General features: G+C 42.4%; 1 protein-coding gene across 1 annotated transcript in view; it reads right to left on the reverse strand.

The window, feature by feature from the left end:
* WNT3A (Wnt family member 3A) overlaps window positions 1-26,500 on the reverse strand; it is a 70,736-nt gene that overhangs the window by 21,770 nt on the left and 22,466 nt on the right. The window contains exon 2 of the mRNA XM_024995392.2: window positions 25,344-25,585. Coding sequence (XP_024851160.1) covers window positions 25,344-25,585 — 242 coding nt within the window. The remainder of the gene's footprint in view (window positions 1-25,343; window positions 25,586-26,500) is intronic.

Below are 26,500 nucleotides of genomic sequence, written 5' to 3' on the forward strand. Positions count from 1 at the left end.
TAGACCAAGTGATGAGGGCGAATGGAGCTGAGGTGACTTTCATCCCGCTGAAAATGGAGGCAGAAAGAGGGAGAGAGACTGAGGGGAGGAGGGAGAAGAGGGAAGGCAAAGGGCAAAGGGAGGAGCACAGAGACGGAGCAGTGAACGTGAAGGGGAGAACGCAGGGGAGAGTGCCCATGAGGGAGAGACAAGAGAGAGAGTGGGCTCGGGAAGGGTGGATGTGGGGGAGAAGGGGCAGGAACACCAAGGCACACGAGGGTCCTGGAGGTCTGCTGGAGACTAGACTCCCTCTGAGAGGCTTTCGAGGAAGAGAGGGAATGCAAAGGAGGGGGAGCTTCCTGGGCCTCCAGCCCTGAAGCTGGTGTCTCCCTGTTCCTTGACGAAGGCCCTGGGCACCTTCAGGGCTGCTCTCACCTGAATAGCCTCTACAGAACTCCCAACCCCCCATAGGCTGGTGCTCTCTTAGGAGTCCTGGCCCAGCCCATTCTTTGTATCACGGTTTCCTTAACTTATAACCATTGTGCTGGCTCATGAGATGGTGTTAGGATTCAATTTACTGCTGTGTGTAAAACACCCTAACACATGGCTTCAAAAGCACTGTATACATGTTTTAAATAAAAAGAAAGCTCTTTAAGATCTAGCTCAGGTTCCCGCTCCCCAGAGAAGCCTGCCTGCATGGGCACCCTCAAGCCTACGTGCTCATCCTTCAGTCATTCACTCAGCATGTCCTTATGAAGTAACCATTCTGTGCCAGAGCAAACCTTGGTACTGCCCTATGTGCTTGCCATGTGAACCTGCTGTGCATGGCAGGGGGCCCCTCGCCAGACAGGGCTCAGCTCTTGTCCCGGGAGAGTGATGCTGAGGATGGAGCCAGGAAACTAAGAGCTGCCCTGGGGGATGGGAGGGGTCCCCTAGGTGGGCCCTGTGGGCTAAGAGCTAAAGAGAAGACGGCTCTGAAGAGGATGGAGGCTGCAACAACGGGGGCCACAAAGATTGATCCCACTTTGGACTGTGGGGCCCGGGAAGCAGCAGGTGCAGGCAGCTTCTGGACTGGCAGCGTAGGTCCGTTTACAATGGAGACTTGGAAAAGTCACCAGGGAGAGGGCATGGGTGCTGTGGCACCCTGGTGTGGGTAACACAGAAGGGAGTTAGGGTCCTGCCTGTCACCACAGCTATCCTGACTAAGGTGCCTGTGTGTTTGCTCATGGCTGGGAGATTGCAGTTTGGGGTCGAGCACGACAGGATCCTTTGTCTGAAGGTGCAGAAAAGGGACAAGGCCTGTAGGCCAGTGAGGGTGATGCTGTGCCCCAAAGGTCTCCAAGGCAGGTTCACATGTCCCTAGGGGTACATAGAAACAGGCCAGGGCCTATAGGACGGCACGGGTCATTCCAAGGCATCCTGACTGTCATTCTCGCCTGCATCACTGCTTCTGCTCTGGCCTTCCCTCCAGGACCACCCATCTGCCACATGACCCATGAAGACACCCCTGGTTTTCCTGGGCCACGTCCAGCCCTGGTGTCAGCTATAAAGACTGGGACACCAAGACCTGTGTAAATCAGGCCTTTCCAATTTCTTGTTTCAGAATGAAAGAGGACCCAGTAGAATGACAAGCTGACAATTTTAAAAATGTTTTGATACATCACCGTAAGATTTTTGGCATATATAACTGAGAAAATATTCAAAGAATTGAGACATGTTCTATCAAAGCTCTCCCCCTTTTATCTATTTATTTTTGTGAAGGGTAATTCTCATGCCTAGATCTTTAAATTTTAAGAACACAATGGGCCCTGAAAGCTGTTCCTCCAAGATCAGGAGGAAATCAGGGACATCTGCTCTTCTCACTGCTTTTCAACATTGTCCTGCAGGCTCCAGCCAGGGCAAGTGACCAAGAAAAACATAAATAAATAAAAAGGGTCCAGATTGGAGGAAACTGTCTCTATTAGCAAATGACATGAAAATTCTAAGTAATGCATGAAACATCTATTAGACTTGATAACTTTGAACATAGAGTATGAGATCTATATTTGAAAATCAACCATAGAGTTCAAGAGGTCAATATCTGAAAATCAACCATATTGCTATACACCAGCAATGAGCAATGCAAAAATGAGATTAAGAAAACAGTTCCATTTATAATAGCATAAAAAAGAAAAAAAAATGCTTAGGAATAAATCTGACAAAAGAAATATAAGATTCGTATGCTATGAGCTGCAAAATGTCATTGAAAGACATTAAAGGTCTAAATAAATGAAGACATTCTATGTTCTTTGATCAGAAGACTTAAAACTGCTAAAGGTGGCAATATTCCTTTAAGTGATCTGCAGATTCAGTGTAACCTTTAAAAAAGCAAGTTTTCCCCCTCAGGAATTGACTAGCTGATCTTAAAAGCCAAATAAGGGGCCCTGAAGAGTTGAAACAAGCTTGGAAAAGCAGACAAGTTAGACTCACACTTCCCTGTTTTCAAACTTATTACAGGGCCGCAGATATCAAGACAATGTGACCTGGGCATAGGACAGACATATGAACCAATGGGGTAGAATAGAGCCCAAAAATGAACCCACTCTTCCTTCTCTGGCTGCCAGTAGAGCCTGACCCCACCTGGTGCAGCCTTCCTCCACCACCAGGATGGCAGCCTTTCTTCTTTCATGGGGGAGAGGGAACCTTAGACATCCACATTAGGTTCTGGAGCCAGGAACCCAGATGGCACCATGCTCCTTTCTGGACCCTCCTGGGCATGGTGAAATTGATGACCATACCTTCCTGCACCACAACATCGCTGACCATGGCACAGCATGAAAGCCTGCACCACACACACACACTACACACCGCATATCACACACACGTACATTAATGCACACGCACAGTTCAGCTCAGTCACTCAGTCGTGTCCGATTCTGCAACCCCATGGACTGCAGCATGCCAGGCTTCCCTGTCCATCACCAACTCCTGGAGTTTACTCAAACTCACATCCATTGAGTCCGTGATGCCATCCAACCATCTCATCCTCTGTTGTCCCCTTCTCCTCCTGCCTTCAATCATTCCCAGCATCAGGGTCTTTTCAAATGAATCAGTTCTTTGCATCAGGTGGCCAAAGTACTGGAGTTTCATCTTCAGCATCGGTCCTTCCAATGAACACCCAGGACTAATTTCCTCTAGGATGGATTGGCTGGATCTCCTTGCAGTCCAAGGGACTCTCAAGAGACTTCTCCAACATCACAGTTCAAAAGCATCAATTCTTCGGTGCTCAGCTTTCTTTATAGTCCAACTCTCACATCCATATATGACTATTGGAAAAACCATAGCTTTGACTAGATGGACCTTTACTGGCAAAGTAATGTCTCTGCTTTTTAATATGCTGTCTAGGTTGGTCATAGCTTTTCTCCCAAGGGGCAAGAATCTTTTAATTTCATGGCTGCAGTCACTGTCTGCAGTGATTTTGGAACCCAAGAAAATAAAGTCTGCCACTGTTTCCAGTGTTTCCCCATCTATTTGCCATGAAGTGATGGGACCAGATGCCATGATCTTAGTTTTCTGAATGTTGAGCTTTAAGCCAATCTTTTCACTCTCCTCTTTCATTTTCATAAAAAGGCTCTTTAGTTCTTCTTTGCTTTCTGCCATAACGGTAGTATCATTTGCATATCTGAGGTTATTGATATTTCTCCCAGCAATCTGGATTTCAGCTTGCGCTTCATCCAGCCCAGTGTTTCTCATGATGTACTCTGCATATAAGTTAAATAAGCCAGCTGACAATATACAGCCTTGATGTACTCCTTTCTCTATTTGGAACCAGTCTGTTGTTCCATGTCCAGTTCTAACTGTTGCTTCCTGACCTGCATACAGATTTCTTAAGAGGCAGGTCAGGTGGTCTGGGATTCCCATTTCTTTTAGAATTTTCCACAGTTTGTGGTGATCCATACAGTCAAAGGCTTTGGCATAGTCAATAAAGCAGAAATAGATGTTTTTCTGGAACTCGCTTGCTTTTTCCATGATCCAGCGGATGTTGGCAATTTGATCTCTGGTTCCGCTGCCTTTTCTAAATCCAGTTTGAACATCTGGAAGTTCACAGTTCATATGATGTTGAAGCCTGGCTTGGAGAATTTTGAGCATTACTTTTCTAGTGTGTGAGATGAGTGCAATTGTGCGGTAGTTTGAGCATTCTTTGGCATTGCCTTTCTTTGCAATTAGAATCACATGCATGCTACACACAACTTTGCACATGCACAAATGTGAACACATACACACTTGTGCATATGCACACACATGCACACATGACTCCACATGTACATGAACCTCACACACAATCACACATAGTTAAATGCATGCACACACACACTTGCACACACTCACGCACACATGCCCCCACACTCGATGTGTCACATCACCCAGTGGCCCCAACTTCTCCCACTCATGGCAGTGGCCATCCCCACAGGACCTGCTGTGTAATTACCCCAGCCAGTGGCTCTGTGAAGTTGGCTGAGTGGCAATTATTCTCCAATTTTATAGATGGGAACGCTAATGCTCCAGGAAGTGAGCTGACTTGCTGGTCAAGGTCACACGGTGTGACTCTCCCAGGCCCCTTCCTGACTCTAGAGAACATGGGCCAAGCTGGAGGGGCGTGACCATGACTGCCTGATGTCGAGGAGCCCTGGCCCCTTGAACAAACACCATCAAGCCCCACCCGCCATCCGTGCCATGCTCAGTTGCACTCTCAGGACCTCTGTGCACATGCATGCCAGCAGTCTCAGGGCCTGGTATGTCTTCCTCCCAGATATCTTTTGTTCTTCCTTCCTCTGCATTCCAGCTACCAGGGCTGAGCAAGGCCATTTGTTCCTCCCAAATGTAGTGGCCATGTGCTGGCAAGACAGAGAGGGCAGCTGGGCTGGGCCTCACAGTACTCATGGGGAGGCTGATGGATGTGATGTGACTGAGGACAGTGAGAAGCAGGATGTGATGCCAGGTGATGGAGAGAGAGGCCAGCATGGGGCTCTGTGATATGGAGACAAGGTGACATTTAGAAGGAGACAGAGGGAAATGGACAGGGAAATCATACAGAAGCAGAGAAAAGAGCAACGGCAGAGGACCTGCAAGAGCAAAGGTGGAGCTAGAACTGTCCTCCGTGTTTGGGAAGCAGCCAAGAGGCCAGTGGGATGGAGAGGGGCATAGGAAAGATGAAGAGGAGGAGGGAGAGAGGCAGCAGGGCCAGAGAGTTCAAGAGAGCTGGGCACCCTGGAAGGCCCACGTGGTGGGGAGTGTGCTTGACACAGCTCTTTTGGCCTTAGGGACATTGCAAATGGCACCGAGCAGTTGTATAGGAGCCACTCGGTGTCTGGGCTTGGTGGGAGATGGCTGGATTCAGGATTGGATCTGAAGGTATTTCTGATTTTACCTGTGATGGAGAGGAATCACAAGGAAGTCAAAGTAACAGAAGGATGAGGCTGCCCTTTACAAAGATGGGAAAGCGGGTGTGTGGCAGAGGCACGTGGCCTTGGCCATCCCATCACCAGTGCCCCTTGGGACTGCAGCAGGAGCCCCCAGCAGATCTCTGCTGACGTGACCCACCTTATCTCCGTCCCAGCGGCCCTCCTTTGGCATCACTCTCTTCTTAGGTCCCCCATGGCCTAGTCTAGCTACTGACGGCATGCTCAGCTATGGCCTCTGGGGACCCATCTCAGCCATCAACTCTCTGTTGGCCCATCCTAGAGTGGATGGTATGTTCCAGAGGTGGCCACATCCGGGGATGTCCCAGTTTCTAATGTGACCTTGATGTGCCATCAAGGGTGGGATGTGTCGCTACCCTAGAATCTGGGGGTGGGGAGGTCTTTGTATCTACCTCAACCCACAGAATGTGGGACTGCACAGCCTTTGAGGCTAGGTCTCAAAAGATGATACAAAGTAGTATCAGCAAAATGGCAGAGTGGGAGGGTTTTTCTTGTTGCTATTCCAGGATATTAAGGAAATCTCTGCCAAATCATTTGCTGACTCTAAGCTAAAGAAACAGAGACTTCAGAGAACCATATATAATGTAGAATACAGTGATTAAACATAGTTTAGAAAAGTTACTGAACAAACATACAATAACAACCCATAGCAACAACAACAACTAACCCTGAAAAGGAAAAAGAATCTAATTTCCTGAGTTACCATATGATAATATTCAAAAGGTACATGTTTCCACAAAAAAATGACTATGCATGCAAAGAAACAAGAAAGTATGGGCCATCCATAGGAAAAAGAAAACTAAATTAACAGGAACTGTCTCTGAGGAAGCACAAATATTGAACATTGTAGACAATAAAATGAATTGTCCTAAATAGTCTCAAAGAGATAGAGGAAACCAGAAGAAAAATGTCTCAAGAAAGAGAGAAAATCAATAAAGAGATAGACATTATAAATAGTATCCAAATAAAATTCGTGGAGCTGAAAAGTCCAATAACTGAAACAAAGTGTTCACGTGAAGTTTTCAGCAGCAGAGTTGAGCAGGCCGAAGAAAGAATCAGTGAACCTGTGGTGCTTTTCAGTTCTACTATACCCTTCTACTTTTCTGTATATTCATTCTATTAATTTTTGAGAGTTTGTTATTGAAACTCCAACCAAAAATCTTAATTTATCTACTTAAAAAATAATTGTCATGCATAGCAGAACTGTATGCAACTTTGGTCTGTATTTTCCAAGTCTCCTGTGAATGTGTCATCATACTTTCATAATTTAAAAAAAAGGGTCAGAATCACTGGACTAACAGAGACTGTTAGGCCTCAGGGACTATTAATTGGAATGAGGTCTCCTAAAGGTCCACATCTCAACACCAGGACCTGGCTCTGCTCAAAACTGCCTACAAACTCCACTGCTGGAAACCTCAGGCCAAACTACTAGTGAAACAGGAACAGTCCCACCCATCAATTAAAACAAAAATTGAGAAAACAAAAGGATATCTTACAGATGAAGGACCAGGGTACAAATCTACAGGATCAGATAAATGAAGAGGAAATAGGCACTCTCTCTGAAAAAGAATTTAGAGAAATGATAGCAAAGATATTCCAAAATCTCGAAAATAGAATGGAGAAAATGCAAGAACCATTTCATAATGACCTAGAAGAACTAAAGAATAAACAAACAGTGATGAACAACGCAACAACTGAAATTAAAAGTATTCTACAAGGAGTCAACAGTTGAGTAACTGAGAGAGAACAAATAATAAGTGAGCTGGAAGAGAGAATGCCAAGGAGAAGTGAAGTCGCTCAGTCGTGTCCAACTCTTTGTGACCCCATGGACTGTAGCCTACCAGGCTTCTCTGTCCATGGGATTTTCCAGGCAAGAGTACTGGAGGGGGTTGCCATTTCCTTCTCCAGGGAATCATCCCAACCCAGGGATCGAACCCAGGTCCCCCACATTGCAAGCAGATGCTTTACCCTCTGAGCCATCAGGGAAGCTCCAATAACTAAAGGATAACTAAAAAAGAATGAACAGAACTGAGGACAGTATCAGAGACCTCTGGAACAGCATTAAACTCACAAACATTCAAATTATAGGGGGTCCCAGAAGAAGAGAAAGAGGTCTGAGAAAATGTTTGAAGGAATTACAGTAAAAAACTTGCCTATTATGGGAAAGGAATAGCCACCCAAGTACAGGAAGTGCAGAGAATCCCACACAGTATAAACCCAGTAAGAAACATGCCAAGACACACGTTAATCAAACTAATAAAAATTAAATACAAAGAAAAAGTATTAAAAGCAAGTGAAAAGCAAAAAATAACATACAAGTGAATCCCCATAAGGCTATCAGCTGATTTTTCAGCAGAAACTCTGCAGGCCAGAAGGAAGTGGTAGGATATATTTAAAGTGATGAAAGGGAAAAATCTACAACCAAGATTACTCTACCCAGAAAGACTCTCATTTGAATTTGATGGAGAAATCAAAAGCTTTATAGACAAGCAAAGACTAACAGAATTCAGTACCATCAAACCAGCCTTGAAACAAATGCCAAGGGAATTTCTCAAGGCAGGAAACACAAGAGAAGAAAAAGACTCACAAAAACAAACCCAAATCAATTAAGAAAATGGTAATAGGAACATACATATCAATAATTACTTCAAATGTAAGTGGATTAAATGCTCCAACCAAAAGACACAGACTAGCTGAATGAATCGGAGAAGGCAATGGCACCCCACTCCACTGCTCTTGCCTGGAGAATCCCAGGGACGGGGGAGCCTGGTGGGCTGCTGTCTATGGGGTCACACAGAGTCGGACACGACTGAAGTGACTTAGCAGCAGCAGCAGCAGCTGAATGAATAAAAAAACAAGTCCCATGTATGTGCTGCCTACAAGAGACCCACTTCAGACCTAGGGACACATACAGAATGAACGTGAAGGGTTGGAAAAAATATTCCATACAAATGGAAATCAAAAGAAAGCTGGAGTAGCAATACTCAGACAAAATAGACTTTAAACTACTAGGCTTCCTCGGTGGCTCAGTGGTAGAGTCCGGCTGTCAGTGCCAGCAATATGGGTTTAATCTCTGGTCTGGGAGTACGCCACATGCCACAGAGCGACTAAGCCCAGGCACCACAACTATTGAGCCTGTGCTCTAGAGCCCCGGAACTGCAACAACTGAGCCCACACACCGCAACTGCTGAAGCCTGCGTGCCCTAGAGCCTGAGGTCTGCAACAAGAGAAGCCACAGCAGTGAGAAGCCCACACCCTGCAATGAAGATGAGCCCTGCTCACCACAACTAGAGGAAGACCTGCACGCAACAAAAACCCAGCACAGTCAAACGGAAAGAAATAAATGAAATTATTTAAAAACCTATTGTAGGAGATAAGGAAGGACACTACATAATGATTAAGGGATCAGTACAAGAAGAAGATAAAACAATTACAAATATCTATGCACCGAACATAGGAACACCTCAATGCATAAGACAAATAAATGCTAACAGACATACAAGGGGAAATTGACGGTAACCCAATAATAGTAGGGGATTTGAACATCCCATTTACACCAAAGGACAGATCATCCAGGCAGAAAATAAATAAGGAAACACAAGCTTGCAAAACCAATACAGTATTGTAAAGTAATTAGCCTCCAATTAAAATACATAAATTTAAATTAAAAAAATAAATAAATGACACAATAGATAGATTTAATTGATATTTATAGGACATTCCACCTGAAAGCAGCAGAATACACTTTCTTCTCAAGTGCACGTGGAATATTCTCCAGGATAGACCACATCTTGAGTCACAAATCAAGCCCCAGTACATTTAAGAAAATTGAAATTGTATTAAGCATCTTTTCCGACTACAACACTGTAAGATTAGAAATCAATTACAGGGGAAAAAAAACAAAACTGTAAAAACCCACAAACACATGGAGTCTAAAGAGTGCTCTGCTAAATAACCAAGAGATCCCCGAAGAAATTAAAGAGAAAATCAGAAACGACATAGAGACAAATGACAATAAAAACGTGATGGCCCAAACCTATGGGACACAGCAAATTCTAAAAGGGAAGTTTATAGCAATTCATCCATACCTCAAGAAACAAGAAAAATCACAAACAAACAATATAACCCTACACCAAAAGCAACCAGAGGAAGAAGAACAAAGAAAATCTGAAGCCAGTAGGAGGAAAAAGAAATCATAAAGATCAGATTAGAAATAAATGAAATGGAAGTGAAGAAAACAATAGCAATGATAAATAAAAGCAAAAATTGGTTCTTTGAGAAGATAAACAAAATTGATAAATCTTTAGCCAGGTGCCTCAAGAGAAAAAGGGAGAGGACACAAATCAATGAAACTAATAATGAAAAAGCAGAAATCACAACGGACACCATAGAAATACAAAGGATCATAAGAGACTACTAAAAGCAACTATATGCCAATAAATTGGACAACCTGAAAGAAACGGACAAATTCTAGAAAGGTACAACCTTCCAAGGTTGAACCAGGAAGCCTTAGAAAGTATTAGCAGACCAATCACATGTAATGAAATTGAAACCGCAATTTAAAATCTTCTAACAAATAAAAGTCCATGACCAGATGGCTTCACAGGCAGATTCTATCAAACATTTGGAGAACAGCTAACACTGTACCTTCTCAAACTCTTTCAAAACATTGCAGAAGGAGGAACACTCCCAAATTTGGTCTATGAGGCCACTATCATCATCCTGATACCAAAATCAGACAAAGATATCTCACAAAATAAGAAAATTACAGACCAATATCACTGATGAACATAGATGCAAAAATTCCTCAACAAAATACTAGCCAACATTATGAAGGTTGGCTCAGGTCAAATTCAATTCTTTCTTACTACTGGTTAGAGAAAATACTGAGGAAAGAATGGGTGAAAGAGATCAAGATGTACAAACTTCCAGTTGCAAAGTAAGTGGGTCACAGGTAAGAAATACACAGAGTGAGGAATATATACAGTCAAAAGCTACATAATATCTTTGTATACTGACAGATGGTAACTGGACTTAGTGTAAGGATCATTTTGAAATATATAGAAATACCAAATCACTATGCCAGGTAATAGGAACTAAATTTTTAAATTGTTTTTACTTTTTTCTCCTTGAAGTATTTATAATGAAAAGGAAAATACATTTTAAAATTGGCTTTCCCTGAGAAACTATGGAAGTTAAGGGAACAGATAAACATTAACTATTTGAGTCAACAATTATTTTTAAATTCCAAACTGCCTGCTTTCACATCAATACTGAGAAAAGCTCATTGCTTCCTGTTTAATTATTATTAGAATCATTTTATGTAAATGTACTGAGGTTTGAAAATTCTTTGGCATTGCCCTTCTCTGGGATTGCAATGGAAACTGATATTTTTCAGTCCTGAGGTCACTGCTGAATTTTCCAAATTTGCTGGCATATTGAGTGCAACACTTTCACAGCATCATCTTTTAGGATTTGAAATAGTTCAGCTGGAATTCCATCACCTCCACTATCTTTATTTGCAGTTATGCTTCCTAAGGCCCACTTGACTTCACACTCCAGGTTGTCTGGCTCTAGGTGAGTGACCACCCCATCATGGTTATCCCAGTCAGTAAGAAAATAACTTTTTTTTGTCTATTTCTTCAGTGTATTCTCACCTCTTCCAACAACACAAGAGATGACTCTACACATGGAAAACACCCGATGGTCAATACCAAAATCAGATTGATTATATTCTTTGCAGCTGAAGATGGAGAAGCTCTATACAGTCAGCAAAAACAAGACTGGGAGGTGAGTGTGGTTCAGATTATGAACTCCTTATTGCAAAATTCAGACTTAAATTGAAGAAACTAGGGAAAACCACTAGGCCATTCAGGTATGACCTATAATCAAATCCCTTATGATTATACAGTAGAAGTGACAAATAGATTCAAGGGATTAGATCTGATAGACAGAACACCTGAAGAACTATGGATGGAAGTTTGTGACATTGTATAGGAGGTGGTAATCAAAACCATCCCCAAGAAAAAGAAATGCAAAAAGCCAAAATGGTTGTCTGAGGAGGCCTTACGAATAGCTGAGAAAATAAGCAAAAGGCAAAGAGAAAAGGAAAGATACACTCATCTGAATACAGAGTTCCAAAGAATAGCAAGGAGAGATAAGAAAGTCTTCTAAAGTGAACAGTGCAAAGAAATAGAGGAAAACAATAGAATGGCAAAGACTAGAGATCTCTTCAAGAAAGTTAGAGATACCAAGGGAACATTTCATCCAAAGATGGGCACAATAAAGGACAGAAATGGTATGGACCTAACAGAAGCAGAAGATATTAAAAGGGATGGCAAGAATTCACAGAAGAACAAAAGAGATCTTAATGACCCAAATAACTATGATGGTGTGATCACTCACCTAGAGCCAGACATCCTGGAGTGTGAAATCAAGTGAGCCTTAGGAAGCATCACTACAAACAAAGATAGTGGAGGTGATGGAATTCCAGCTGAACTGTTTCAAATCCTAAAAGATGATGCTGTGAAAATGCTGTACTCAATATGCCAGCAAATTTGGGAAACTCAGCAGTGGCCACAGGACTGGAAAAGATCAGTTTTCATTCCAATCCCAAAGAAAGTTCAAACTATCGCACAACTGCACCCATCTCACATGGTAGCAAAGTAATGCTCAAAATTCTCCAAACTAGGCTTCAACAGTATGTGAACTGAGCTTCCAGATGTTCAAGCTAGATTTAGAAAAGGCATAGGAACCAGAAATCAAATTGCCAACATCCGCTGGATCATAAAAAAAGCAAGCGAATTCCAAAATAACATCTACTTCTGCTTCACTGACTACACTAAAGCCTTTGATTGTGTGGATCACAACAAACTGTGGAAAATTCTGAAAGAGATGGGAATACCAGACCACTTTACCTGCCTCTTGAGAAATCTATATGCAGGTCAAGAAGCAACAGTTAGAACTGGTCATGTAGCAATGGACTGGTTCCAATTGGGAAAGGAGTACATCAAGGCTGTATATTGTCACCCTGCTTATTTAACTTGTATGCAGAGTACATCACGCAAAATGCCAGGCTGGATGAACCACAAGCTGGAATCAAGATTGCCGGGAGAAATATCAACAATCTCAGATATGCAGATGACCCTTATGGCAGAAAGCAAAGAAGAACTAAAGAGCCTCTTGATGAAGGTGAAAGAGGGGAGTGAAAAAGCTGGCTTAAAATTCAACATTCAAAAAAGGTCATGGCATCTGGTCCCATCACTTCATGACAAATAGATGGGGAAACAATGGAAACAGTGACAGACTTTATTTTCTTGGGCTCCAAAATCACTGCAGACAGTGACTGCAGCCATGAAATTAAAAGATTCTTGCTTCTTGGAAGAAAAGCTATGACCAAACTAGACAGCATATTAAAAAGCAGGCATCACTTTGCCAGCAAAGGTCTGTATAGTCAAACTATGTTTTTTCCAGTAGTCATGTATGGATGTGAGGGTTGGACTATAAAGAAGGCTGAGTGCCAAAGAACTGATGCTTTTGAACTGATGCTAAAGCTGAACCTCCAATACTTTGGCCACCTGATGGGAAAAGCTGACTCATTAGAAAAGAGTCTGATGCTGGGAAAGATTGAAGGTAGGAGGAGAAGTGGACAACAGAGAATGAGATGGTTGGATGGTATCACCGACTCAATGGACATGATTTTGAGCCTACTCCAGGAGATAGTGAAGGACAGGGAAGCCTGGCGTGCTGCAGTTCAAGGGGTTGCAGAGTTGGACATGGCTGAGTGACTGAACAAAAACAACAAAACTCTTTCCACCTCTTCTTAACTTCTTCTGCTTCTATTAGGTCTTTACTGTTTCTGTCCTTTATTGTGCCCATCTTTGCATGAAATTGTACCTTGATATCTCCAATTCTCTTAAAGAGATTTCTAGTCTTTGCCATTCTATTATTTTCCTCTTTCTTTGCATTGTTCACTTAAGGAGGCCTTCTTTTCTCTCTTTGCTATTCTCTGGAACTCTGCATTCAGTTGGGTATTTTTTCCTTTCTCCCTTGACTTTGGCTTTTCTTCATTTCTCAGCTATTTGTACAGCCTCCTCAGACAACCACTTTGCCTTCTTGCATTTTTTTCTTTCAGTTGCTTTTGGTCCCTGTCTCCTGTACAATGTTATGAATCTCTGTCCATAATTCTTCAGGCACTCTATCGACCAGATCTAAACCTTTGAATCTATTGGTCGCCTCTATGGTATGATCCTCGGTGATCAATACAAGGAAATAGAGGAAAACAACAGAATGGGGAAGACTAGGGATCTCTTCAAGAAAATTAGAGATACCAGGGGAACATTTCATGCAAAGATGGGCTCGATAAAGGACAGAAATGGTATGGACCTAACAGAAGCAGAAGATATTAAGAAGAGGTGGCAAGAATACACAGAAGAACTGTACAAAAAAGATCTTCACGACCCAGATAATCCCAATGGTGTGATCACTGACCTAGAGCCAGACATCCTGGAATGTGAAGTCAAGTGGGCCTTAGAAAGCATCACTACGAACAAGCAAGTGGAGGTGATGGAATTCCAGTTGAGCTGTTTCAAATCCTGAAAGATGATGCCATGAAAGTGCTGCACTCAATATGCCAGCAAATTTGGAAAACTCAGTAGTGGCCACAGGACTGGAAAAGGTCAGTTTTCAATCCAATCCCAAAGAAAGGCAATGCCAAAGAATGCTCAAACTACCACACAATTGCACTCATCTCACACGCTAGTAAAGTAATGCTCAAAATTCTCCAAGCCAGGCTTCAGCAATATGTGAACCGTGAACTTCCTGATGTTGAAGCTGGTTTTAGAAAAGGCAGAGGAACCAGAGATCAAATTGCCAACATCCGCTGGATCATGGAAAAAGCAAGAGAGTTCCAGAAAAACATCTATTTCTGCTTTATTGACTATGCCAAAGCCTTTGACTGTGTGGATCACAATAAACTGTGGAAAATTCTGAAAGAGATGGGAATACCAGACCACCTGACCTGCCTCTTGAGAAACCTATATGCAGGTCAGGAAGCAACAGTTAGAACTGGACATGGAACAACAGACTGGTTCCAAATAGGAAAAGGAGTACATCAAGGCTGTATATTGTCACCCTGCTTATTTAACTTATATGTAGAGTACATCATGAGAAATGCTGGGCTGGATGAAGCACAAGCTGGGATTAAGATTTCCAGGAGAAATATCAATAACCTCAGATATGCAGATGACACCAACCTTATGGCAGAAAGTGAAGAGGAACTAAAAAGCCTCTTGATGAAAGTGAAAGAGGAGAGTGAAAAGATTGGCTTAAAGCTCAACATTCAGAAAACTAAGATCATGGCACCTGGTCTCATCACTTCATGGGAAATAGATGGAGAAACAGTGGAAGCAGTGTCAGACTTTATTTTTTTGGGCTCCAAAATCACTGCAGATGGTGACTGCAGCCATGAAATTAAAAGACGCTTACTCCTTGGAAGGAAAGTATGACCTACCCAGATAGCATATTAAAAAGCAGAGATATTACTTTGCCAACAAAGGTCTGTCTAGTTAAGGCTATGGTTTTTCCAGTGGTCATGTATGGATGTGAGAGTTGGACTGTGAGGAAAGCTGAGCACCGAAGAATTGATGCTTTTGAACTGTGGTGTTGGAGAAGACTCTTGTGAGTCCCTTGGACTGCAAGGAGATCCAACCAGTCCAACCTAAAGGAGACCAGTCCTGGGTGTTCATTGGAAGGACTGATGCTGAAGCTGAAACTCCAATACTTTGGCCACCTCATGTGAAGTGTTGATTCATTGGAAAAGACCCTGATGCTGGGAGGGATTGGGGGCAGGAGGAGAAGTGGACAACAAAGGATGAGATGGCTGGATGGCATCACCAACTCGATGCACATGAGTTTGGGTGAATTCCGGGAGTTGGTGATGGACAGGGAGGCCTGGCGTGCTGCGATTCATGGGGTCACAGAGTTGGGCTTGACTGAGTGACTGAACTGATCTGAACTGATGGTATAATCATAAGGGATTTGATTTAGGTCAAACCTGAATGGTTTTTCCTATTTTCTTCAGTTCAAGCCTGCGTTTGGCAATAAGGGGCTGATGATCTGAGCTGCAGTGAGCTCCAGGTCTTGTGTTTATGGACTGTATAGAGCTTCTCCATCTTCGTCTGTAATGGATATAATCAATCTAATTTTGGTATTGACTATCTGGTGATGTCCATGTGTAGAGCCAAAGAATGTTCAAACTACCTTACAACTGTGCTCATATCACATGCTAGAAAGGTTATGTTCAAAATTCTTCAAGCTAGGCTTCAGCAGTATGTGAACTGAGAACTTCCAGATGTATAAGCTGGATTTAGAAAAGGCAAAGGAACCAGAGATTATATTGCCAATATTTCTTGGATCATAGAGAAAGCAAGGGAATTTCAGAAAAGCATCTACTTATGCTTTATTGAGTACATTAAAATCTTTGATTGTGTGGTTCACAATAAACTGTGGAAAATTCTTGAAGAGATGGGAATACCAGACCACCTTACTTATCTCCTAAGAAACCTGTATGCAGGTCAAGAAGCAACAGTTAGAAACAGATATAGAACAACAGACTGGTTCAAAATGATAAAGGAGTACACCAAGGCTGTATATTGTCATCTTGCTTATTTAATGTATATGTAGAGTACATCATGGGAAATGCCAGCCTGGATAACTCAAGCTGGAATCAAGATTACCAGGAGAAATATCAGCAACCTCAGATATGCAGATAATACCACTGTAATGGCAGAAAGTGAAGAGGAACTAAAGGGCATCTTGATGAAGGTGAAATAGAGTGAAAAGCCTAGATTACAATTCAACATTCAAAAAACTAAGATCATGGCATCCGGTCCCATCACTTCATGGCATATAGAAGAGGAAAAAGTGGAAGCAGTGACATATTATATTTTATTGGGCTCCAAAATCACTGTAGATGGTGACTGTAGCTGTGATAATAAAAGATGCTTGCTCCTGGGAGGGAAAGCTGTGACAAACCTAGACAGAGTATTAAAAAGCAGAGACATCACTTTGCCGACAAAGGTCCATATAGTAAAAGCTCTGCTTTTTCCAGTAGTCACGTATGGACGTGAGAGTTGGACCATAAAGAAGGCTGTTGTTGCTTTCTAACTGCTGAGTCATGGCTGACTCTTTGCAACCCCATAATCTGTAGCCAGCCAGGCTCTTCTTTTCATGGGATTCTCCAGATAAGAACACTGGAGTGAGTTGCCATTTCTTTCTTCAAAAAGAAGGCTGAGCACTGAAGAATTGATGCTTTCAAATTTTGGTGCTGGAGAAGACTCTTGAGAGTCCCTTGGACTGCAAGGAGATCAAACTAGTCAATTCCACAAGAAATCAACTCTGAATAGTCATTGGAAGGACTGATGCTGAAGCTGAAGTCCCAGTACTTTGGCCACCTGATGTGAAGTACTGTCCTATTGGAAAAGCCCCTGATGCTGGGAAAGATTGTAGGCAAAAGGAGAAGAGGATGGAGGACGACAAAATGGTTAGATAGCATCACTGACTCAATGAACGTGAATCTGAGTAAACTCCGGGAGATGGTGAAGGACAAGGAAGTCTGGCTGCTGTGGTCTATGTGGTTGCAGAGTTGGACATGACTTAGCAAGTGAACACACACACTTATCTAGCTGCTGCTGCTGCTGCTAATTCGCTTCAGTCGTGTCTGACTCTGTGCGACCCCATAGACGGTAGCCCACCAGGCTGTGCCATCCCTGGGATTCTCCAGGCAAAAACACTGGAGTGGGTTGCCATTTCCTTTTCCACGTATCTAGCTACTATGTCTTTTATAAGTTATTAATGCCTTAGCAACTGTATCGACTGTACTACTGTTAATGGTTTTATTTCTTTCTTTCCTTTTTCTGTTTTTACAAATAAATTGATTTAAAATCATTGGGAAATGCTTAAAAACATACTAGCCAACAGAATCCAATAGTACATTAAAAGGATTATACACCATGATCAAGTGGGATTTATCCCAGAAATATACACAAATCTTTCAATGTACACAAGTCAATCAGTGTGATAGTCTATGCAGTGATAGACCATATTAACAAATTAAAGAATAAAAACCATATGATCATCTCAATAGACGCAGAGAAAGCTTTTCACAAAATTCAACAACCATCTATGATACTCTCCAGGAACTGAGCACACAGGGAAACTCAACATAATAAATGCAATATATAACAAACATCATTTTCAATGGCGAAAAACTGAAAGCATTTCCCCTAATATCAGGAACAAGACAAAGAATGTCCATTCTCATCAACATTGTTTTGGAAGTCCTTGCCATGGATATTAGAGAAGAAAAAGAAATAAAAGGAATCCAAGTTGGAAAAGAAGAAGTAAAACTGTCATTATTTTCAGATGACATGATACTATATATGTAGAAAATCCTAAGATGCCACCAGAAAACTACTGGACATAGTCAGTGAATTTGGTAAAGTTGTAGGATACAAAATTAATGCATAGAAATCTGCTGCATTCCTACACACTAATAACAAAACCAACTTAATAAGGCAAAAGACCTGTATTCCAAAAACTATAAAACACGAATGAAAATCAAGGAGGACACAAACAGATGGAGAGAAATATGATGTTCTTGAATTGAAAGAATCAATATAATGAAAATGAGTATATTGCCTAAAGCAAACTACAGATTCCATGGAATTCCTATCAAATTACCAATGGCATTCTTCATAGAATTAGAAAAAAAATTTTTTACAGTCTGTATGAAAACACCCCAAAGAGCCAAAGTAATCTTGAGAAAGAAAAATGGAGCTAGAGGATTCAGGCTTCCAAACTTCAAACTATACTGCAAAGCTACAGTAATCAAGACAGTATGGTACTGGTACAAAAACAGAGAAATAGATCCATGGTACAGGATAGAAAGCCCATAAGTTAACCCATGCACCTATGGTCACCTAATCTATGACAAAGGAGGCAAAAATATACAGTGGAGAAAAGATAGCCTCTTCAATAAGTGGTGCCGGGAAATCTAGACAGCCACATGTAAAATAATGAAATTAGAATACTCCCTAACATCATACTGGAAAAGGCAATGGCACCCCACTCCAATACTCTTGCCTGGAAAATCCCATGGTTGGAGGAGCGTGGTAGGCTGCAGTCCATGGGGTCGCTAAGAGTCGGACACAACTGAGCGACTTCACTTTCACTTTTCACTTCCATGCATTGGAGAAGGAAATGGCAACCCACTCCAGTGTTCTTGTCTGGAGAATCCCTGGTACAGGGGAGCCTGATGGGCTGCTGTCTATGGGGTCACACGACTGAAGCAACTTAGCAGCAGCAGCAGCAGCAACATCATACACAAAAGTAAACTTAAAACGGATTAAAGACCTAAATGTAAGTCCAGACACTATAAAACTCTTAGAGGAAAACATAGAGGAAACACTCTTTGACATAAATCACAGCAAGATCTTTTTTTGCAAACAAGTTCTTGCACCTTCTAGAATAATGAAAATGTAAAAAGAAAAATAAACAAATGGGACCTAATTAAACTTAAAAGTTTTTTCACAGGAAAGGAAACCATGAACAAAATGAAAAGACAACCCTCAGAATGGGTAAAGGAAAAAAAGTGTTAGTCGCTGAGTCGCGTTCAACTCTTTGTGACCCCATGGACTGTAGCCCACCAGGCTCCTCTATCCATGGGATTTTCCAGGCAAGTATGCTGGAGTGGGTTGCCATTTTCTTCTACAGGGGACCTTCCAAGCCCAGGGGTTGAACCTGACTCTTACATTGCAGTCATGTCTGACTCTTTGCAACCCCATGGACTATACAGTCGATGGAATTCTCTATGCCAGAATACTGGAGTGGGTAGTCTTTCCCTTCTCCAGAGGATCTTCCCAACCCAGCGATTGAACCCAGGTCTCCTGCATTGCAGGTGGATTCTTCACCAGCTGAGCTACAAGGGAAGCCCAAGAATACTGGAGTGGGTAGCCTATCCCTTCTCTAGTGGATCTTCCTGACCCAGGAATCAAACTGGGGTCTCCAGGATTGCAGGTAGATTCTTTACCAACTGAGCTATCAGGGAAACCCTCCTGCATTGCAGGCACATTCTTTATCATCTGAGCCACCAGGGAAACTCCAGTAGAATGGGTAAAAATATTTGCAAATTAAGCAACAAAGGATTAATATAGACAAATAGAGCAGAAAGGGAAATTAATATATACAAATAAATTAATACATACAAATATTAGCTATATACATAGCTAATATGTATATTAATATATACAATATATAGAAAATAATATATTAATTTATATAATTAATTAATAATTTTATATACTATTAATAATAATTAACATATACAAATATACAAATTATATATATATATAATTAATATATACAAATAATATCTCCAAAATATACAAACAGCTCATGAAGCTCAACATAAAAGAAAAAAATCCGATCAAAAAATGAGTGGAAGACCTAAATAGACATCTCTCCAAAGACATATAGATGGCCAAAAGACACATGAAAAGATGCTGAATATCAGTAATTATTAGAGAAATACTAAATCAAAACTACAAAGAGGTATCAACGCACACCAGTCAGAATTGTCATCATCAAAAAGTCCATAAGTAATAAATGCTGGAGAGAGTGTGGAAAAAAAAGAATTGGTATAGCCACTACGGAGAACAGTATGGAGTTTCCTTAAAAAATTAAACATAGAACTACCATATGACCCAGCAATCCCACTACTGGTTATATACCCTGAGAAAACCATAACTGAAAAAGACACATGTACCCCAATGTTCATTGTAGCACTATTTACAATAGCCAGGCCATGGAAGCAACCTAGATGGCCATCAACAGGTGAATGAATAAGAAGATGTGGTCATATTATACAATGGCCTATTACTCAGCCATAAAAAGGAATGAATTTGAGTCAGCTGAATTGAGATGATGAACCTAGAGCCTGTTATACAGAGTGAAGTAGGTCAAAAGAGAAAAACAAATACTGTATATTAATGTATATATATATATAATCTTGCATATATATATATATATGAGAAAAATTGAAGGATGTGCACTCAGTTTCCAGAGAGAACACCAAAATTGTAACTGGTTGCTGAACAACCATCAACAGGAGGATGTTGGAACCCACCAAAAAGATACCCCATGTCCAAGGACAAAGGAGAAGCCACAATAAGACAGTAGAGAGGGTGCAATCATGTTTAAAATCAAACCTCATACCCGCCAAAGACTCTTGGAGGGCCCAGACAAAACCTTGTGTGCACCAGGACCCAGGGAAAGAAGCAGTGATCGCACAGGAGACTAAGCCAGACCTGCCTGTTAGTGTCTGAGGGTCCCCTGTGGAAGCACGGGTCAGCAGTGGCCAGTCTCAGGGACAGGGGCACTGGCAGCAGCAGTCCTGGGAGGCATGGCATGTGGCATAAATCCTCTTGGAGGAGGTCGCCATCAACCTTACCAAAGAGCCAATGGGTGGGCGATCTACAAACTGGAGAACAATTATACCAAAGAAGTTCTTGCACTGTTATGAAAGCTCCAGGCCCTACAACAGACTTCCCCAACCTGGGGATTCAGCAAAGAGACTGAATATTCCCAGGGAATTTGCAGGTCAATGGGATTTGATTACAGAACTTCCACAGAACAGGGAAAACAAACTCTTGGAGGGCAGAGACAAAACCTTGTGTGTACCAGGACCCAAGAGAAAGGAGCAGAGACCCCCCGAGAGACTCAGCCAGACTTGCCTGTGAGAGTCTGGGAGTCTCCAGCAGAGGCGTGGGTCGACAGTGGCTGGCCTCAGGATCGGGGCATTGGCAGCAGTAGTCCTGGGAGGTGCAGCATGCTGGCATAAGTCCTCTTGGAAGAGGTCGCCATTACCCCTACCATAGAGCCTAGAGCCTACCATAGAGCCTATAGCCAACCATAGAGACTGCAGACTCTAGGACTGGGCTGTCTCAGGCCAAACCACAGAGAAGGAGCACAGCCTCAGCCATCAGCAGAAAATTGCATTGAAGATTTACTGAGCATCACCTTACCCACCAGAGCAAGACCCAGTTTTCCCCACAAGTCCCTCCCATCAGGAAGCTTGCACAAGCCTTTTGCCCTCATCAGAGGGCGGACAGAATGAAAACCACAATCACGGAAAACTAACCAAAATGATCACATGGACCACAGCCTCCTTGGGTAACTCAATGAAACAATGAATCAGGCCATGTTGGGCCACCCAAGACAGATAGGTCATGGTACAGAGATGTGATAAAATGTGGTCCACTGGAGAAGGGAATGGCAAACCACTTCAGCATTCTTGCCTTGAAAACCCCTTGGACAGTATGAAAAGGCAAAAAAGATATGACACTGAAGGATGAGACCCCACCCCCCAGGTCTGTAGGAGTCCAGTGTGCTACTGGAGGAGAGTGGAGAAATATCTCCAGGAGGAATGAAGAGGCTGAGCAAAAGCAAAAATGACACCCAGGTGTGGATGTGTCCGTAAAGTCCGATGCTGTAAAGAACAATATTGCATAGGAACCTGGAATGTTAGGTCCATGAATCAAGGTAAATTGGAAGTGGTCAAACAGGAGATGGCAAGAGTGAACATCAACTTGTTAGGAATCAGTGAACTAAAATGGACGGAATGGTCAAATTTAATTCAGATGACCATTATATCTACTATTGTGGGCAAGAATTTCTTAGAAGAAATGCCATGTGGACAGAATGAAGGCAAAACCACGTGATCATCTTGATTCAGAAAGAGCATTTGATGTAATCTAGTACCCTTTTTCAGAGAAGGCGATGGCACCCCACTCCAGTACTCTTGCCTGGAGAATCCCATGGGTGGAGGAGTCTGGTGGGCTGCAGTCCATGGGGTCGCTAAGAGTCAGATACGACTGAGCGACTTCCCTTTCACTTTTCACTTTCATGCATTGGAGAAGGAAATGGCAACCCACTCCAGTGTTCTTGCCTGGAGAATCCCAGGGACAGGGGAGCCTGGTGGGCTGCCGTCTATGAGGTCACACAGAGTCAGACACGACTGAAGTGACTTAGCAGAAGTAGCAGCAGTACCCTTTTCATGATACAAACACTCAACAGATTAGGAATAGAAGACAATCTCCTTAACCCAATACAGGGAAGTTATGAAAAACTCACAACTAGCATCATGTACTCAATGGTGAAAGACTAAAAGCTCTCCCTCTAAGATCAGGAAGAAGACAAGGGTACCCACTCTCATTGCTCATACTCAACATAGTACTGGAAGTGCTAGCCAGAGCAATTAGGCAAGAAAAAGAAAGAAAAGGCATCCAAATTGGAAAGCAAAAAGCAAAAACATTTCTATTCACAGATGACTTGATCTCATATATAGAAAACTCTAAAGAATCTACACAAACTCTCACAGCTAATGAAAAAAGTAATCAAATTTGCAGGAGACAGGATCAAAACACAAAAATCAACTGTACTTCTACACATAGTGAACAATTTGAAAAGGAATGAAATGATTTCATTTATAATAGCATCAAAAGAATAAAATACTTAGGAATGCCTTAACCAAAGATGCATGAGACTCATTCATTGAAAACTATAAAACACTGCTGAAAAATTAAGGAAGACCTAAACAAATGGAAAAATCCCATGTTCATGGACTAGAAGACAATAGTGTTAAGATGGCAATACTTCTCAAACTAATATACAGATTCAATGCAATCTCCATTAAAATTCAAAAAACCTTTTTTTGCAGAAATGAAAAAATAACCCTAAAATTCATATGGAATTGTAAGGGATTCTCCAAAAGCCAAAACAAGCAAAGCCAAAGCAATTGTAAAATAAAATAAAGTTGGAGAACTTATACTTCCCAACTCTAAAGCATACTATAAAACTATAGAAATCAAAATAGTGTTGTACTGGAAGAATGGTAGACCAATGGAATAGAACTGAAAGTCCAGAAATAAACCCAGACATCCGTGGACAATTGATTTTTAGCCAGGGTGCCAAGACTATTCAATAGGGGAGAGACTAGTCTTTTGAACAGATGGTGCTGAAATAATTGGTTTCCCACATGCAAAAGAATTTAGCTGGCTTGACACTTAACTTCTCACTATATACAAAAATTCACTAAAAATAGATCAAAGACCTAAATGTAAGAAGTAAAACTATAAAACTCTTAGGAGAAAACATAAGTGTAAAACTTCATAACTGTAGATTAGGCAATGTTTACTTTGATGTGATATCTAAATAGGTAAATTGAATGTCATCAAAATTTAAAACTTCTGTACATCGAAGGACCCTGTCATAAAAGTGAAAAGACAATCTATAAAGGGAGAAGATATTTGAAAATTATATTTCTGATAAGTGTCTAGTGTTAGATATTGCAAAACTAATACAATTATGTAAAGTTTAAAAATAAAATAAAAATTTAAAAAAAATAAATAAATAAAGAACTCCGACAACTCAACAATAGAAACATAAACAACCCAATTAAAAACTGGGCAAAGGACTTGCATAGACATTTCTCCAAAGAAGACACTCAGATGTTCAACAATCCCATGAAAAGATGTTCAACAATCCCATGAAAAGATGCTCAACATCATTAGTCATAAGGGATGTGCAAATAAAAATTACAGTGAGACATCACTTCAGATCCACTGGGAGGGCTAAAGGAGAAAAAAATAAAGAATAACAAACATTGGCAATAATGCGGAGAAACTGGAACCCTCTTGTGTTGCTGGTGGGAGAGCAAATGGTGCGGTTGCTGTGGAAAAAGAGTTTGGTAATTCCTCAAAACACAGAATTACAATGCAATTCTACTTCTAGGAATATACCCAGAAGAATTGAAAAACAGGTGTTCAGATACTTGAAATATCAGCATTATTCACAACAGAGAATAAAAGGCTTGAAACAACCTAATTGTCCATCAACAGATGATTGGATAAATAAAATGTGATCCATCCGTACAATGGAATATAATTCAGCCATAAAAAGGAATACAGTACCAAAACATACTACGGGTGGATGCATCTTGAAAACATTATGCTCAGTGAAAGAAGCCTCTCTCCCTCTTTCTCTTTTTCTCTCTCCCTCTTTCTCTTGTTCTCTCTCCCTCCCTCTTTCCTCACTTGCTGGAGGGCCCAGCCACTGCATTTAAGCGAACCCAGGTCATGTGCAGAAGCAGCAGGGGCCACCAGGCATGTAAGAGAGATGAGGATCAGCTCGTCTCTCTGTCTCTTGTTACCAGAGACCGGCCCTGCCTACTGCATCTCCCCACACTGCAGATGTTGGGACCGACAACACATGATTATTATTGTTTAAACTCCTATGTCTTGTTCAAATTTGCTCTTCCCCAAGAGTTAACCAACACCCAGCCTGCCAGATCTTCCTCTTCTTCCCGGGCTCCAGGACCCTGGATAACTTCTGCTGTGTGCCTCTCTGATCCCCAACCCTCACCCTTTTTGTGTGTGTTTTCTGTTTGTTTTTGTATTTTCTCTCTAAGACCTGCCTGAAGTCCTAGCTTCTTCAGGAAAACTGCAGTGGTTAATCCTGTCCCCGTGAAACTGTGTAACTGTTTTTGGGAAAGGGGAAGCAGGAGGAATCTCTGTGTGATCCTATACCCTTCCCGAACTCCAGGAGCACCCTCCAGAGTGGGTGAGCATTGGAAAGGACCCACACAGGCAATCCCTATAGTAACGAGCACTGCCCCCTGACTGGAAGTGCTGTTCCTATGCTTGAGCACAGGTGAGAAACAGAGGCAGAAAGGAAATGAACTGGCTTGTGCCCACTCCCACTGAGGGGGAAGCTGGTTTGAGCCCTGCTGCACCCACTTCCCTGGGCTGCCACCTCTGCCTGGCTAGCCATGATGGGTACCACCTGTACCTTTGTCCAGCACGGGGCCAAAGATGGCCAGGCTGTTGTTGATGGTGGTGCAATTCCAACGGCGGCCACGGAACTGGTGTTGGCACTCCTGGATGCTGATTTTGATGCCCTCTGCCACGCTGGGCATGATCTCCACGTAGTTCCGGCAGAAACGCAGCTGCTTGGGTACTAAGCCTGGGATGCTGGCGCAGAGGATGGGCTGTGTCCCCAGGGATGAGTACTGGGGCCCAACAGCCAGGGACCTGGGGGAGGACAAGGAGGCCTGGTTAGTAGGGGAAGTGCCCTTGTGGCCCATGAACCGGGAGCAGGAGTCAGGCCTATCCTAGGTGAACTTTCTTTGGAGGATGCACACAGGCCCTTCCTTCCCTTGGGCAAGATGTGCTTCCACCATGGAAGAAGCCTGTCCCTGTCCTGTACCTGACACTTGGCATGAAACATCGTGATGTGCACGTGGATTGACAGAAAAGAAATCAAGGAAGTGGTGGAGGCTTCCCTGCTTCTCTGCACAACTGCAGGGGTCCTGGCTCCAATGGTGTGGAGATAGCAGCACCCTGAAACAGTTCAGGAACACAGAGAACAGAACTCAAGGATACAGATGATGCTGAGTCAGTACAGGGGCTGCCCAGAGGAGGTGCTGCTGGGTCTGTGGCAGGAGGACAATCACTTCTAGAGCAGTGTGAGATAGGGCATGTTGTTGTTCAGTAGCTAAGTCACGTCCAGCTCAGGGACTGCAGCATGCCGGGCTCCCCTGTCCTTCACTATCTCCTGGAGTTGCTCAAGTTCATGTCCATTGAGTCAATGATGCTATCTAACCATCTTATCATCTGCCATCCTCTTCTACGCCTATCCTCAATTTTTCCCAGCCTCAGGGTCTTTTCCAGTGAGTCAGCTCTCCGCATCAGGTGGCCAAAGTATTGGAGCTTCAGCATCAGTCCTTCCAATGAATATTTATGGTTGATTTCCTTTAGGATTGACTGGTTTGAGCTCCTTGCGGTCCAAGGGACTCTCAAGAGTCTTCTCCAGCACCACAATTTGAAGGCATCAATTCTTCAGGGCTCAGCTTTTTTTATGGTCCAACTCTCACATCTGTACATGACTACTGGAAAAACCATAGCTTTGACTATACGGACTGTTATCAACAAGGTGACGTCTTTGTT

This window comes from Bos taurus, chromosome 7 (genome assembly GCF_002263795.3).
Source record: "Bos taurus isolate L1 Dominette 01449 registration number 42190680 breed Hereford chromosome 7, ARS-UCD2.0, whole genome shotgun sequence".
Classification (NCBI taxonomy): Eukaryota; Metazoa; Chordata; class Mammalia; order Artiodactyla; family Bovidae; genus Bos; species Bos taurus.